The 16,875-nt window shown below is 41.1% G+C and overlaps 2 protein-coding genes across 5 annotated transcripts in view; both read left to right on the forward strand.

Annotated features, from left to right (window-relative positions):
- LOC118781962 (DENN domain-containing protein 5A-like) overlaps nt 1-8,611 on the forward strand; it is a 44,639-nt gene extending 36,028 nt beyond the window's left edge. For all 4 annotated transcript variants that reach the window (XM_036535133.1, XM_036535135.1, XM_036535134.1 and 1 more), the window contains 9 exons: nt 1,492-1,620; nt 2,584-2,705; nt 3,373-3,518; nt 4,072-4,190; nt 4,437-4,618; nt 4,808-4,890; nt 5,264-5,387; nt 5,748-5,916; nt 6,869-8,611. In XM_036535133.1, coding sequence (XP_036391026.1) covers nt 1,492-1,620; nt 2,584-2,705; nt 3,373-3,518; nt 4,072-4,190; nt 4,437-4,618; nt 4,808-4,890; nt 5,264-5,387; nt 5,748-5,916; nt 6,869-7,052 — 1,258 coding nt within the window. In that variant the 3' untranslated portion in view covers nt 7,053-8,611. The remainder of the gene's footprint in view (nt 1-1,491; nt 1,621-2,583; nt 2,706-3,372; nt 3,519-4,071; nt 4,191-4,436; nt 4,619-4,807; nt 4,891-5,263; nt 5,388-5,747; nt 5,917-6,868) is intronic.
- A 1,310-nt stretch (nt 8,612-9,921) lies between these two features.
- On the forward strand, nt 9,922-13,941 carry LOC118782120 (SIN3-HDAC complex-associated factor-like). Its single transcript, XM_036535375.1, has 6 exons — nt 9,922-9,985; nt 11,266-11,431; nt 11,948-12,047; nt 12,250-12,364; nt 12,575-12,725; nt 12,916-13,941. Exons 2-6 carry the CDS (start codon nt 11,304-11,306, stop codon nt 13,094-13,096), a joined length of 675 nt encoding a protein of 224 aa, XP_036391268.1. The 5' UTR covers nt 9,922-9,985; nt 11,266-11,303; the 3' UTR covers nt 13,097-13,941.
- Nucleotides 13,942-16,875: the final 2,934 nt, after the last annotated feature.

Raw genomic sequence — 16,875 nt, forward strand, 5'->3', positions numbered from 1 at the left:
GAATCAGTTGATTTAGTCTTTAGTTTTGTGTTCAGTGTAAGTTTCTCTGTAAAAATAGTCCTTTTTGTTGTAATGACATACTTTCAAATATACCTAAATGTCAAAAGTAGACACTTGAGTTCTAGAAGAAGAATGGTAATGGAAAAACAGTGGTAGGTGCAAGACAACAAAGAGCAAGGCATTGTGGGGGGAGAAGAAAGAAAAAATGCAAGCTGTGCATGTAGACAGTGTTGAGTCAAGCAAAAGGTCATTTCTCTGTATAGCGTGAAGGAGGGAGAAACCCCTGTCGTGTGACTGTGTGTTACTTCCAGCCTAATTACCAGACCCCCTGCAGGTCTGTGAAAGAGAGACTGGAGTCTGTCTCACATGGCTGGCTCCGCCCCCTGGCATACTCACACACATTACACCTTCCTCCAGCATACCCCTAATGCTGCAGTGGCAGTGTAAAATAGCAATGCAAATGCTAACATTGTTTTGATGTTATGTGAGTGGTTGGCAATATAACACAAGCACTACAAACCTGTTCACTACCAGGACCACTCTCCCATCACACAATCAATCCTCAGTTAACAAGTGAAGGGAATAAAATGACTGTTTTCAAGTTATTCCATGAGTGGAGATTTATATGGACATTCAACTATTACTTTTCAAAGCGCCATACTCTGGTGTTGATCAAGGTGGGTCGCCCGATGTGGAGACCCCACCTGGGTGTATAATGGCAACCACTTTGCGCCACCTTCGCCATGTGTCAGCTACTGCTCCCATAGCACATGTTACGGAAAAATCAACATTGCCGCTGCCGTGTCCTCTGCTTACATCACAGGAAGTAATCAATATTCTATTTCTAAGCTGTCCTAGGGTGCCAAACAGCTTCAGTGTGATTCCTATTAAATGTTTGAATTGATTTTGCAGAGTGATAATAGAGCCATGGTAGGAGAGTGCTTTCTGCGCAACCTTTCGTGTGTTGTTCCAGACGCCCAGGAAGGTTTGAGGGAACTGGGTTAATCTTTGTGAGGGGGGAGGGGCAGAGAGTAGCACTTAGGGAGCAGCCCGTGCTCACTGACACAGGCAGAGTGGAAGGGAATGTGTCTGGACACATGAGGCATGATAGTGGCTGGAAGCGAGGATGGGAGGCTGGCTGACACACAGGGGAGTCTGGGCTGAGCTGGTCTCTGCCCTTTTCTTACCCCTGGACAAAAAACACACTCCCTTATATAGTGAGTATATTTAAACTTTAAAGGAAGCTTTCAACAAAAATGTTGTTCAAAGGGGCTGTCAGTACTACTCACTCAGTGTGCACCTTAGCAGGGGGGGGGGTGCTGCGGTCACTGCGGCAATGGTGGAACTCTCTGTGGGCCTGACCCAGATTCCAGATGTGGAGCTGGGCTGCTCGTGGTAGCAGAGTACTGCATGGAGGGGAACTGATAGACACCCCACCCAACCCCCCCACAACCACCTTACCTACATCTCACCACTGTTGTCCCCCTGCAGACACATCCAGAACATTGGTGAGATTCAGACAGACGTGGGAAAGGCACGGGCTTGGGTGCGCCTCACCATGGAGAAGAAGCTGCTTTCCAGACACCTCAAACAGCTGCTGTCTGACCATGAGCTAACCAAGTGAGCAGCCTGCAGTCTATGCATACCATAGTGCTGTGGCATACAGGAATGGTCTCATTGAGCCTTATTGAAATGGTCACCAATCACAAGGCTCTGTTTACAGTGATACTGTCCTGCGTTGGGCTTAGTGTAAGGCCTTGTCTGGGGACGTGGGTCACATATGTACACAGACAGCAGGGTGTCACTCAAACAAGAGGGAGTCTCGTATATACACTGATTGCAGTTATTCAAGCTCAAGTGAAAGCTATATGGATAATAATGCAGGTGTAGAGGACACTTTGGGTCACTTTTTATTCTATTAAATAGAGGGTGATGTGCTGCTATTTTTCTCTAACTTCACAGAGATGGTGCAGGCTTGAGTGATTGAATGCGGGAAGTGGAAGACTTCTCTCCACTCTCCTCAATTCCGAATTCATGTTCTCATCTTCAAATCCAATATTTTTCATTGATATGTCCCTTTCAGGTGCACATTAATCCAGGGAGAAATATTTCAGGAATTCATATATAAAATATGAACTCTTTTGAAATATCAACACTTTACAGTCTGCCATTAAAAATGAATGAGGGGGTTTAATTATTTATGGGATATCTATGGTGAACTGGGTCACACCCCTGCTATTCTGCCTTTGAAGAATCACATACTGTCTAACCACTGCCACACTTGGTATTTGTACCTTTTAATTTGAGCTCCCTGGTAGTCTCAGGAACTGTAAGGCAAAAACGTGTAATTATCTTTGCTCTTAGTTATCAGAATGAATATTTTTGTATTCGTACCTGCAGTAAGATCAAAAGAGGGTATAATTATTATTAACAAATGAATATTTAAACCTTTTCAGTTCAGGAGTAGAAAAGCAGGAAGCTTGCTTAAATAAGAGGTGAAGGAGGGGCTAGTCCTTAACCTGTTGTAAATCATGTGACTAATTAGCTCTCTCTGCTGTTAGTAAGACATGCCTGTTATTGCAGGAAGCTGTACAAACGCTATGCTTTTCTGCGCTGTGATGATGAGAAAGAGCAATTTCTTTACCACCTCCTCTCGTTCAATGCTGTGGACTACTTCTGTTTCACAAATGTTTTCACCACCATCAGTGAGTACCTGCATGTCCCCCCCTAATTTCAGACACGCACAGTTCTTGGCTCAGCCGGTGCTCAGCTTCAAACCTGGGCTCCTTTCACCACCCTGCTGCATCCCAGGGATGTTTTCAGTCATGGGAGAAAGGGGCTAAGTGATGGAGAGTTAGAATGACAGGGATGGAGCTGATCCACTTTGAATAGCTGAGAGCCACAGTTTAGTGTTTTGTGGGGCCACATCAGTTTGGAGAATTCCACTCAGCCTGGGATGTAAAAAACGTAGTGGCAGCCCAACTTGCTGTATATGGCCATTTAAACGAAATTACACTGTCACTGACGAAGTGTAGATGTGACAGCTACGCTACACTAATGAGCATTTCACGAGTGCATAGTGTGATCCGATAATTCAGGCTGCCTTGACTGGTCATCACTAAACAAGCCTGAGCTGACTCTGAGCTAAGCTGACCACACAGCCAATATGTCCTTTTTTACAGTAATTCACAAAAAGTTTTTAACAGGGGAATGAAGGAGTCTAGAGACTGTGAAGCATGCAAGTTTGGCTTTCATATTGCTCCTGGTTTAATTCACTGTAAATAATCCACAAGATTTTAGGGGGTTGAATCCCAGCTGTGTTATGATTACAGGTTTGGGGCGTGAGTTTATGGTGTTTTTTCCTCCCCGCAGTGATCCCATACCATGTACTGGTCATTCCCAGCAAAAAATTGGGGGGGTCCATGTTCACAGCGAACCCCTGGCTCTGTGTCTCTGGGGAGCTTTCTGAAACAGGGGTGCTACAAGTTCCCAAGAACACCCTGGAGATAACATTTGAGGTGGGTGACAACAGCAGTGAGTACATGGGGACGGTGGGGTGGGGGAGCAGGCTTCTCAAATATGGTGCAAATATTGCTACAAAATTATGGCCCTGCTGTGAGAGCATCTTCTGTTTGTTGCATATGGTATCATGTTTATGATGAGGGATTACTTGAGGGATGTCCAGGATTCATCCTTGTGACTTGTGTCATTTGTGTTCATTTAGAAAGAAAGTGGAGTTGCATTTGCAGATGCCTCTCAGTTGTCATGGGTAATGAATCCAATTAACGGAGACATAAACTTAGTTAGGGAAGGCAATTATGGGCTCAAAGGGACTGAAAGCTAGAATGCTGGAGCTGTGGACAAAATAAAAATGATCCCAGCACTGGACCTTGTCACTTCAGAGTGACCAATACTCTGTCACAGCTCAGACCAGGTGGTTAGGTACAGAATCCATGCACGGAGGCCTTGTTACCAATGACCTGTAAGAATGTCCTCCTCTAAGGTTTGGGCTTAAATAGAGGTCTCATCCCTCTCTCTTTCTCTGTGTCTCTCTCTCTCTGCCTCTTGCAGTGTCAGAACCTGGGCAAGCTGACGACAGTGCAGATGGGCCATGATAATGCAGGGCTTTATGCAAAGTGGCTGGTGGAGTGTGTCATGGTGAGGAACGAGATCAGTGGGCACACCTACAAGTGAGTACACGCTGCCCTGGCTGTAACTAACATAACGTCTAGAAACTGTATCATACTGTGTTATTAATTTAACATGTTTGTTGGTACTGTTAGTGATCTGGAGACTGATATACAAATCTGTCTGTTTCTGTAGTGGACTGGAGCAACAGTGAACGCTCCCTGTTATCACTGCATGCATATATTACATAGAGATACTGCTACAATGTGGTGGCGTGGAGCTCTCTGACCCTTAATGGGTGTGCTCAGGTTCCCCTGTGGCCGCTGGCTGGGAAAGGGTGTGGACGATGGCAGCCTAGAGCGGATTCTGGTGGGAGAACTGATGACACCCAGCACAGAGAATGAGGACCGCCTTTGCCGAACACCCCCCATGCAGCAGTCTCCTGGGATGATCCGGAGGCTTGTCACCATCTCGCCAAACAGCAAACCAAGTGAGTGGACTGAGACACAGGGGAAATGAAGAGAGCGGATGCAGAATTATCCAGACTGCAAGGGGGAGGCATGAGAACATTTACAACTTTTATACACGTTTTAATTGAAAGCTTCTGCACACACTTATGTGTTATATGTTAGTGATGACTTGGTCAGGAAATGCTGACTGATTGTGTGGCACGTTCCAGAGTTGAACACAGGACAGATCCAGGAAGGAGTGGGAGAGGCCATCAATGGGATCGTCAAGCATTTCCACAAGCCAGAGAAAGAGGTGAGGAGCAGATGTGAGCCACAGAGCCCCTGCAGGTGGTCACAGGAATTCTGTAGCACATGGTCAGTGATCAGAGTGATAGCCTATACAAGGCCATTCTATTTAGATGTACATACTACTGTGTGAATAGAATATTTGCAAGATGGCAATCATATATTGATCTGTGATGTGTTTTTTCATCTTGAGAACACATTTAGTTAGTTTATAATTTCTCCTTTGCGAGTCCCTTGTTTCAGAGCCAACTCTGTCATAGTGCTGCAAAGGCTGCTGTGCTAATCCTCTAAAAAATCCAGCTGTGGAACGCAGTTGTGACTCCCCCAGATGACCAGAGCACAAGCATGGGATAAATTGTGTGTGTCTCTCTCTCTTCCAGAGAGGCAGCCTGACTCTCCTGCTCTGTGGGGAATTTGGTCTGGTCTCAGCGCTGGAGCAGGTGTTCCAGCATGGGTTCAAGTCACCACGGCTTTTCAAGAATGTCTTCATCTGGGACTTCCTAGGTAAACTTCGTAGGTGTAATTTTGGATATAATGAGACAGGTTAATCTACTAAAGAGTCATTTCAAATCAAACATAGGAGTTTTCTGTTTTTTTTTTTTTTTATGGTCCTGGGAGACATTTTGTAAGGGTTTCTAAGGTGATGTGCTTAAAATCTTTACATGGAAACTGTCTCTGTCAGTCTAGTATACAGTTTTCAAAAGCATTTTCATCTGGGCTGTCCTACATAAAGACTCTTTCATTGTGATAGGATCTGAGCCTGAATGTGTCTGTGTCAGTGATTCAGTCCTTGCTGTCTGTATAGCTCACAGTCAGAAGTATTTCTCTGATCCCTGGGCCACTGTGTTTTACTTTGCCCTCCAGAAAAGGCACAGGCATATTTTGAGAGCCCAGAGCAGAAGGAGATGGGGCAGGATGAAAACTGGCAGACGAGGGTGCACAACTTTTGCCGCTTCATGCGTGCCATCAACAGCTCACCCAGGAACATCGGCAAGGATGGAAAGTTCCAGATGCTGGTGTGTCTTGGAGCCAGGTGAGTGCCCCACCCGAGAACCACACATACCGTGACATCTGGCTTTGACACAGTTTTTCTTTCCATATATTATTAGTATTGAACTATTAAGCGTTATATTAAGTGTTATACCACTTTATCAAATGGGCATATCCAGTAAAGGTTTTATGAGATTAGCCTGTATGAGGATTTTCCTCCATAGTCAGTAGACATTTTTCAAGGTTTGTTGCAGAATGTGTTTAAAATCATCTCTCTCCAACACTTTCTGAAGTGGTTTTCTCACAGGACAACACTGTACTTTGCTGCATAGGCCCATCATTTATCACATTTTAATCAGGGTGTGGCTCTTTCCAGAGACAGTGGAGTCAAACCCTGTCCTGCCCCACCTCGCTTGTTGTTTTAAAGGGATGGTGACTCATAAAGACAAACAGACCTGCCTCATTACCAGCCTATGGAGGAGACCTCCAGCTGCTTCCATTTGTTTAGCTTAGTCTCTCTTTGCTTCTCTGAGCTGTGTGCCAGGCCACACCCACCAGGGGCTGCTGCTGCTGGTGGTTCAGGACTCTTCACTGTAAACCAAATGATGTCACTCCTCCTGGGGGCAGAGAGGACATGGAGACCTAAAGTGTATCTGCCACTTCAGTGAACTGTCTGTCACAATGCCTGTCACCAACAAGTCCCTGTCAAGTGGCCTTTAGCAGTACACTGTTTGACTTTGGCGGTTTTAGAAGAAATGTGATAAGAATTCTGGGAGCTAAAATGCACCCGTTTTACACTGATGAAACAGTGCTGAGTGCAGCCATGCTAGAATGTAACTGATCTTGGCTGATGAAAATCTACTGGTTCCACTTGGAGTGCCCAGGCTGCCATATGTCACAAATTTGAATACAGTTGGAGATGTGCAATGTTGACTCATATGCAGACAGAAAAGTATGTATTCACAGTTAACCATGTGTTCTTTTCTCTGTCCCAGAGACCATCTGCTGCACCACTGGATTGCCCTCCTGGCAGACTGTCCAGTCACGGCGCAGATGTACGAGGACACGGCACTGATAAAGGACCACACACTGGTGAACTCTCTGATCAGAGTGCTGCAGACTTTACAGGAGTTTCACATCACTCTGGAGGCCTCTCTAGTCAAAGGCATAGGCATTTAGATGGCCTTGGGCGCTCGTTGGACTGGACACAGTAAAAATAATGGGGACTTTCACAGAAGCTACCATTTTTTCCATGGACATTGACTTGAACAAAGGACCATTTCTGGCTTATTTTAAGGCTACTGTTACATTCGCTATATAATAAGTGCAATGAGCCTAATGTGTCATTGATTTTTATCCTGAACAATGTACTGTTAGAAATTTTAAACACGTTTTTATTGACTCTCAATTTTATTGTTTGCTTTCTTTTGTGAAAACACCCCATCTGTGCTAAAATCTGTTAATGAAAGCTAAATCTTTTTGTTGTCTTTGTGAAATGCTGACGATAGCTATATTTAAGGGGAAAGCAAGGGGAAAAATATATTAATATATTTTCAGAAAGGATCAGTATTATTTTGATATGTCTGTCAAGTTGCTTGCTCTGTTGTCAAAAAATTAAGCTTAGTGGTCATAATGCAGAGCTGAAACCAAACTGTGTAGATGTGTGCTTTATAAGTACTAATGATGGGAAGGGATAGGATTTTTGTATTTCAAAAGGAAAAAATCGTTTTATATGTATTCTGACAGTAATGCATAAAAATGATCAGTCTTAAAAAATAAAAACCAGCCCTTACATATCATACTTTCTCGGAAAAGAAGACTATTCAAATGTCAATAATGGTAATGTAGCTTCAGTTACTATTGCACAATTGTATTCATGGGGCAGTAATAAGCCATTCATACAAAAATGTATGCATCAAAGTTCCAATTTATATTTTAACAGCAACACTGCTCTAGGGTGGACTTGCAGAAGACCTGTGCTGTGTGCTTCTCAGGCTAGAACTCTAGAAGCTCTTAGCATACCTGTAACCTGCTCTTAGCATACCTCTAACCAGTTAAATCCTCACCTGTATTCTCACCATTCCTCCACTGCTGTGCTCTGGGATTTGGTCACCACCACTCAGTGGCATTGCCTAAAGGGCACTGTGGGTATTGCATGCTACTACAGTCTGAGTTTGGCTGGCAAAACTGTTCTCTCTTACTCTTGTCCAACGACTTGGAATTTCACATGGTTAAAGACACCCCCTTTCCTTGAGCAGCTTTTGTTGTCTGAAGCGTACAATTACATGAATGAAATATCAGAAGGAAAAAAGCACGACTATGATTTTATCCCAGCCCTTGTGCTGTCTCATCAGACAGGTGTGTTTGGATGACATATGGATTCACAAAAAAATAAATGTAAAATAAAAATGATTAATTTTCTAACAAGTGTACCCTAACTTTTTCAAAGCACCCTAAATTTCTCTAGCATTTGTCCTGCCATAAACTGCTGCTGTTTTTGCTATGCAATATTTACTGCACGAAAGAAGCTCCATCAGTGGATAAAGAATAACGTAGTTACTATTTTAGGGGCAGCATATTTCAACGCGGTAACATTACTACTACACTGAAGCGCACTTGAAATTGTCACCACACAATACTTGGCTGGCGCTGGTGTTTTCCTGGCACGAGATTCTTGGGAGCGATTTTTTTTTTGTTCGAGTTTTCCTTTGTAAATGTACACCTTGATGGAACTGTGTTATGTAGTGTAATATGAGTAATTGTGTATAGTGTATAAAATGTATTAAAGGAAAATTCAGATGTCTGTATGCAGAAAGTGCATTGTATATTTTTACAAAAAAGAAAAGATAGCAGCGATTTGCTCTAGTGCATAGACTGGAAGTTATGTTTGGCTACCTGGGAAAGTGGTTTTCTAGGTGTATCTTTATTTTTGTAATTGCTCTGGTCCCATTCTGTATAGGATGTGTAGCTCTGTTCTTGACAGCCTCGAGTAGTTACAATTGTATCTGAAGAGTTCTCATTAATAAACAGTATACATTTTCTTACAATAAATTTTCATTCTGTTTTTTCCCCGATTTTAACACCCCACCCCCTCCCCTGGCAATCAAGCTAAACGTCCGCCCATGCCGTATCAGTTACTTGGAAAAAATCTTTTTTCATGGCACATTGACGACCTGTATTTGCGCAAACACTCTTGACTGTTGTAAAAGTCATAATTATATATCTTCATTTTTGTGATGAAACGGTGTCCTTAAGAAACAGTCTGCCAACTAGCAACTACAACGGTAGTGGTATGGGTAGCCCATTACGTTATGCAACAATAAATAATGTTTTTCATCTAAGTACAGTATACTCGGGAAAGTGGCTTTATGGTACATAGACTGTTATTTAATTGCATTTTGTATACAGGTCTGCTTAAATCCTGGTAAATAATTAACGTTTTGTTGCCGTTTGTCGCTGTGGAAGTACACTCTCCAGCACTGCCTCAACTCCGCACTAACTTGTGAATGAACCCCGTTGTACGCACGTACTCAACATTGGCATCTCCGGGGGGAGGAGTCGACTGGCCGCAGACTATGTAAACAGTAAGTCCGCCGTATAGTTCATGCAATCAAGCTGTGGCTTCATAAATAATCTGTTTAGTCGAACGGTATATCAATAATAATATGTGATAAAATAATAGTTGGTTAGCTTGCTAACGGTCATGTTACGTGCAGGAGACAGAGTGACATCTCTCCTCTTGGTTGCTAAATCCCGTTCGCGCCATTTCGGAAACCCCGTCCAACAATAGATTATTGTTTCATTCCTTCGCCACTAAATGTTTTTGTGGGAAATGTAGTTTAAGGATGTTTCTAGTGTCCTTTCCATGCCTTTACGTGTCCACTTGTTCACTCTCTTTCCCGTGATGCAAGATTCTTAAATGCCTACCATTGAGATTTTCCATTGGCCACTTTCGTGTTCAAACGCATTCCTTATATGGTACTTCTGTGACGTGACGTTTTGGTCAATGTTTTTTATGCTAATGATATTTTAATATCCAGCTGTAAGCAGTAGTAGTAAGGCATGCGCAGTGTCGTGTGGAGAAAACAGCAAGGATTCAAAGTTTTTGTTTGGTAAGTCGTGTTCTTTTAATATATACCTACTGTTTTGCTGTAAATTATTAAAGGACGTTTTAGGAACACGAATTTTGATATTTACGAACTTAACGGATGTCTGTCGCATCAGAAAACTAGAGAGGCATGTCGACAAGGTGATCATTAACACACAACAATGGGAGAACGTGGAGCGTGGCGTGGTAGCTATACGAAAACTAAATCAGAAACAGAGCCGTTTCGCGCTCTCTTCGGCTGAAAGTTTTAAGATTTAAAAGGCCTGTACCTCCTACAGTGGACATTCTGGTCCCAGTTCACATTTTGGTATCATGGTTGACTTTGAAGTAGCTGTTGGTGTTAAATTTAGAATGAGTTGTAGTGTGGCATGCTTGTTGTTCACGTTCCTTTAAGAAAAAGGACCTCCCCGCTTTTTTGTTTGAGGCGCTTCCAAACATAACTAGCGAGCTACTGACTTGAGTTCATTCGCGTTGGGATTTGACTTGATATTAAATTGTAGATTGCTACATAGAAGTGTCATATAATGTTGTGTCCCTTTTTGCAACAACCGTAGGTAGCTTCAACATTACGTAAAGGCTTTTTTTCAAACCAGAAGCTTTGATTGTTAGACGATGGCGTCAGAGCAAGAGGTTTCAGCACAAGATATAACACTACGACATGCTACAATTTTACAATACATGGGCTCCGTTGGTAAATTGTATCTTAACGCATCATTTAGACCAATTTCTTGTATCTGACTAAAATGGCAATTAATTATGTCGTCAACTATCCTATAATTCGAATGCATGTTAAACTTTCAGTTTCGAAACTTTTCACATTATATAGTGTACGGCTATACAAATTGAACACAGTTGGATTGTTTTAAAACGAATAAAGCACGATGTGAAGTGATGGTTAGACAGACTTGTGATGTTTTAGAAGTGCACGATGGTAATAAGATAGTAATAAGAAACTTATGTTGCGCCTCGTTTTTCAGTTAACTACTGTCATTTACCAAGCTAGCAAACAAAGATGGGTCAGCGGAACGGCAACATTTGCTAAGAAATGAAGAAGGCGCTTTTGATTACCTACTCTCATGAGATTTGGCATAATTTGAAGTCAGTACCAACACTGGCCAAAATGCCAGACAGAAAGGTCTTCGATGCTTGAGGTGTCCGCCCCCTTTCAGCCACGGAAAGCTACCATGCGGCTCGTGTGCAGCGTGTAAGAGAGCAAATAAATATATCGTGCTTTTGTGTTTATTCGCATAACAATATGTATCTTGTTGCCTTTTGTTCTCGCAGTTGTGTGCTTTTCATCACGCTCTCCATCATATTTTGAGATGTTTGGTTTTCATAAATCGAAGATATATCGCAGTAATGAAGGATGTTGCATTTGTAAGACCAAGTCCTCCAGCTCTCGGTTCACAGACAGCAGCAGATACGAGGAAAACTTCAGGCTCTGTTTTGGGTAAGTCAGTAGAGATCCACCACGGACAAAATAAAAGAGAATGTTTTATTCTTTGATTGTTATCATTTTAATTCGCTGTGGCGCCAGGCCACAGTAGCTAATAAGGCGCTCTGACTTGAAGCTCACAGAACGTACAATGTATTGGCTTGTGTATACAGTGAGCAAGCTGCGCCGCATCGCGGTTTTGGCAAGTCGTCAGGCAAGATGGACCAATGTTGTGTCTATTTTGGCATTAAATGCTTTGAAGTAATGGTGCTCCTTTGAAACACAAACTAAAAAAAACCCTTTGTGCCTTTGATTTTTTTAACTGTGTGTAATTCAGTAGGTCTGTTAAGGCAAGGAGTTAGATTTCACCGTTTTTGATGAAGTTTCAGCTGGGTGTGACCAGCAAGCACCCGACTGTTTCTCCTATGAAACTTTTCCTTGCTTTTTTATGCTGGCATGCATTTGAAAGCATCTCTTGCGAATGCGGCAGAATTGTGTTTATGTGTGTGTAATTATTTCTTTCTTCTTTAGGCTGATGGAAGATCGAGTTGGTGACATCTGCAATGCTTGTGTCCTGTTAGTCAAGAGATGGAAAAAGTTGCCACTTGGGTCTAAGAAGAACTGGAGCCATGTATGTAATCAAAATAATCATTTTATCTTAATTTTTGTGTTTGTTATTAATTACCTCACACATGAACAGCTAAAGTTTAGCTTCAGCCCAAGCTCCTGTGATGACTTTATCATGAGTTTATCAGCCTTAAGCAGTTTGTCCTTTTTGTGTCATAGAAAGAATTGCAGGTCTGAGGGATAAGCATGGTGGTCATTTCTCTTAGGTTGTGGATGCAAGGGCTGGACCGGGCTTCAAGCTGACTAAACCCAAGAAGGTGAAAAGGAGCGAGGGAAAGAAGAAGAGCAAACTGAAGAGGCTTCATAAATTCAAAAGACAAAGTGAGCAGCTGTTTTGTGTAATGAATGTGTAATAATCAATTATTTACAACTGCCCCGCCCCTCCCCCATGATATTTCTCATCTTAGTCTTAAGAGGAGTGCAGTAGCCTGTACATGGGTTGTTGTAGACTCTCTGGGGGATTGTGAGTGATCACATTCCATTTGAGCTTTATGGGACTCTGTTAAAATAACACATTTCCTTGGCTTGCAGACTCCGATGCCCACAGCACAACATCCAGTACATCCCCCTCTCAGTCTCCAAGCTACAGCAACCAATCCGATGAAGGTTCGGACATTGAATCTAAGCAGAGGCGTTCCTCACCAGCCATTTTCTCTTTCCTGGACCTCTCCTACTGGAAAAGGTATGTAACACACTGGCAATAGACAGTGTATCTTGATAACATCTGGTTTTGTAAATAGTCAAAGTCTGACGAAGTCTGAAAGGCTGTTGATTTCCAGCTTTTCTTTCCTTGTGATTCCTATGATTTTTGATGTTTTGCTCATCTCCACATTTTCAAAAAATGAACTTGATCTTTTCCTTGTCTCCTGTAGGCAAAAAGTATGCTGTGGCATTGTGTACAAAGGACGCTTTGGTGAGGTGATGATTGATCCACGCCTCTTCAAGCCCTGCTGTGGCTCCAAGAAGCAGGAAACATTGGCACCCACACCAGAGGTGCACCTGCCCAGCACGCATCCTACCCCGCTTCCGGAGGATCTAAAACAGAGCTGGTGACTACCTGCGGGTCCTGCACTGAGGTCCTCTCTGCACCTCTTAGTTTTGTCTCCAGTGGCAGACTCCCCTTCCAACTTTCCATGTATTACTTTACTGTATTACAGTTAGACAGATATATAGTTTGTGTAGTTCTATTCTACTATGATTTTTTTTTGTCTTTTGTAAAATGAATTTCACTATGTTTTTGTAAAAAACAATAACAAAAAAATTAAATATGGGCATTAGTAGAACACATGTAGGATCAGGAAACATGGCTATTGTACACGGCCTATAAAGGCAGGATACTGTTTTCTTCTTTCTCATTTCATTGACTATAAACATACTTTTTGTGTAATGCCAATACGTTTGTAAATACTGTTTTGTAATGGCAATACAGAGATTGCCTCCTGTAGACTTTGTTTCGGGGTCTTCACAGTGCAGTCGAGGTATAGCAGAAAAATACTGTTTTAATAAATGATACGTAGACTTCAACCAGAAGCCGGTCATTCTTATTTTAAGCAATACTCTGGTATTTTCCACTGACCATTTTCATTGTATCTTATATATACACAGAATTTAGCCACACAAAATTGTTCCTGCCTTTTGTGTGAGAATAGTTTCACGTTATCTTACGAAATGGGAAAAGTTAGCACTTGACCTGTGATATTCCTGTTTCCTATCTTCTGCTCAGCAACACTGACCTCAGTGCTCAGGCCATACAGGGTGGTCACTTGTAGAGCACCCATCAGAGATTACTGAGGCAAAGGGGGTGAGTAGTAGTGTGGAATTTATCCCAGGCCAAAGCATATTAAGGCTTCCTTTCAAAGTAGATCAGTCTGATCGGAATACCTTGTCTATTTCCTATCTATCTCTGCCTCTGTGAACAAAGTCACATTTTAATAACAAATGTTGTGAGTCTTCCATGAAATATAGATGCGCATTTTGTATTTCAATATTGTAAATACCAGTGGATCTTCATACATGCATCATATTTATATGCAGTGGACGGTTGAGTACTTGGTCCCATGTATCCCAAGTTGTTCCTGTAATTTTACTCACTGGAATCATTCCAAAAGTAATATCTGTGACTACAAATATTTATATTTTCTCAACCAAATGTTCAGTTTTTTTATTTTACAAAGTCTTCCTTTGATATGTGTATTTTGTAGTGTGTATTTTGTCATTAATCAAGTCCCATCCCTAGATGTCAAATAATATTGAACAAATTTGCTGATTTTTTTTCCTTTTTTTTTTTTGTGAAAGGTGTCCAGTCCAATTTTCAACCTTACAATAACATCTGCTTCTTTGATGCACAAGCAGGTTGCATTGCGTTTGGACAAATTTAGTTTGATCTTGTCCACAATAAAGTACTGTTTCTTTCATAGATTCCGCAGGTGCTTTCAATGAGCTAAACAGTTCTTCCCCCTTCTTCCCACTTTTGTTCAGTTGCAAATGGTGCCCAAGTGGCCAAGAGAATGTTGAGCTGTCCAAATGTCACTTGTATTCCTTGTATTAGTGTCCTGTCATTTCCTCTTCAACTGTCAGTCTGCCATGGATCAGTTTCTGAGACTTTTTTCCCTCCACAAAGCAATTGAGACCATGCAGACATGTTGAATGTGTGAGGTACAGCTAAACTGTGCAGAACAGGAGAAGGCACAAAGGGGGACCAAATTGTAATTGTAAAAGCTGTCAGATCATTTTGTCCCTGTCTCATGTTTGCTTGTTAAAGGTATTGCCAAAGTCAGCATTTTGTTGTCCAGCTCTACTTAATTATAAAATGACATTTGCTTCAAGATTTGTATAAATTCCTACAATACCCTTGTAAAGGGCAAATTATACTTGTTACCCATAGAACTATTATGAATTGATTGTTTTTAGCCTACAGACTTTTCCGTCCTCTAACTACTGTTTTGAAAATGATGATGATGGACTGCTTGGTCAGTGCTTTTAAAAATAAACGTGATAAACTGCATTTCCACTGTCTTTCTGTGTTTGGAACAGGATTTAAGCTAACCTGAGGATTTGTTAGTTAAACGTAACTGTGAAGCACAGTGCAACCTGATAGGAAGTGGCTAAAATGCCCCCTTGCTGTTTTTCCCACACAGACATCCTGGGACTGATACTTACAATTGCTGTATGAAAAATGGATCACATACATTTCAACAAAAATCCACACCATCCATTGTATATTTCAGGGTTTTTCATACTGTGTTTAAATGTACTCTGAAAGTTTATTACATGTGTTTGTAGATGTTTAGCCTGTTTGGTTTAACCTCGTTTTTAATTGAAGGCAGCAATATTTGATAATATAATGTTATTGAAGGCAGTCCAATATTTCACTACCTGGAGTCAAGCTGTTTTTTCCCACCATTGACTTGTCATATGATATGACGGGCCTTCTGTAACCTGATACTCAAAATAACTCTTGAATTATGTCAAAAAACCAAAAGCAAAACAAATGTCTTTGACTAAGATGCATTAATGGAAGCTATTTTTTGTGCACAGGGAAACTGAAGTTTGTTAAAGTGAGCAAGGTACATTTTCAAGCATAAGGTGAAATGTGCCTTAGGTGTAATCATTGGAACTCTTTTAAAATAATGAAATCAGAGGTGTCCCATCTAATGTATGTTTATTTATTTTGCAAAACTGTACCTCGTGCTGTAAAGAAAACTGTCTTTTATGATGGAGATTTTTTTTTACTACTTTTGTGCACTTTTGAAATTGTTAAAATTGGATGCTATTTTGTATATCTACTGTATGCTGTATTTTAATAAAATGTGAAAATGGTTTCAGAGCTTTGTTTTTATTTTAGTTTGTACGTAGTGATGTAACAAAAAAAAATGAAACACGAAGTCTAACTATCTCATGCATGTAACTTAACAGTATCGCCAGGTGGTGCCAGATTTTTACGTCCAATCTGACTCAAGGTTTTCGATTCCAGTTTTCATTTCCTTCCGGTTGTCTGTTCTATCAGATGATAATATAAAAATGATAAATATTGCCAGAGTGTTTTCCGTAAACATGTATGAACAAAGCCTAACTTTGTCTCTTTTGCAGATTATTTTTCAAATATATTTTATGTAGTGCCCGAGACTTCGATATTGATATGGATAAAGGATGAAATACGGTGATTAGTGATGGTCACTGAAACGTTTATCGGAGCTATAATTCATTTGTCTTCAGTGTTTAATTTTTAAACAGGTTTAACAGCATTTGGATTTCTTCGTCTCTCTAGCGGGGGAAGCCTCCATCCATTGAAATACTCACATAGGCTTACGGCTCAAACTTGCACATTACTTCCAAACAGACAATTAAATTCATACCAGTAATCGTAAAATAAATAAATAAACAAGTTATATAAGACCTTAAGAGGTGGAATATTGCATTAATCTAAACGTCATCAAGAACTATCCAAAACAGTCTTCACAAGGCATTTCACAAATCTGCATTTCTTTATCCAACACATCAATTAATTTTCATCTGCGATTCTGAATTCCTGGAACACGTTCTTGCATAAACAACTCAAAACAAAAGATAACTTAAGAATTTAAATCGTAGTTACTCTACCCATTGCAAAATGTGTGTACAGTATATTTGCCAGAAAATGTATTAAATTGGTTGTGCCATCTTGTGGAGACTACTGAAACTCCACCACTTGTGTTATCTTTCATTCTTTTAAACAGACTAGGACTACATTCAACTTTGTGGAGCAAAAACATTCCACAGTAATTGTTATGTATACCTCGGATTAATATTGTGTGACCACTGTACAACTGAGTCTTGCACGTCGAGTCTTGAGA

Source organism: Megalops cyprinoides, chromosome 8 (assembly GCF_013368585.1).
Source record: "Megalops cyprinoides isolate fMegCyp1 chromosome 8, fMegCyp1.pri, whole genome shotgun sequence".
NCBI lineage: Eukaryota > Metazoa > Chordata > Actinopteri > Elopiformes > Megalopidae > Megalops > Megalops cyprinoides.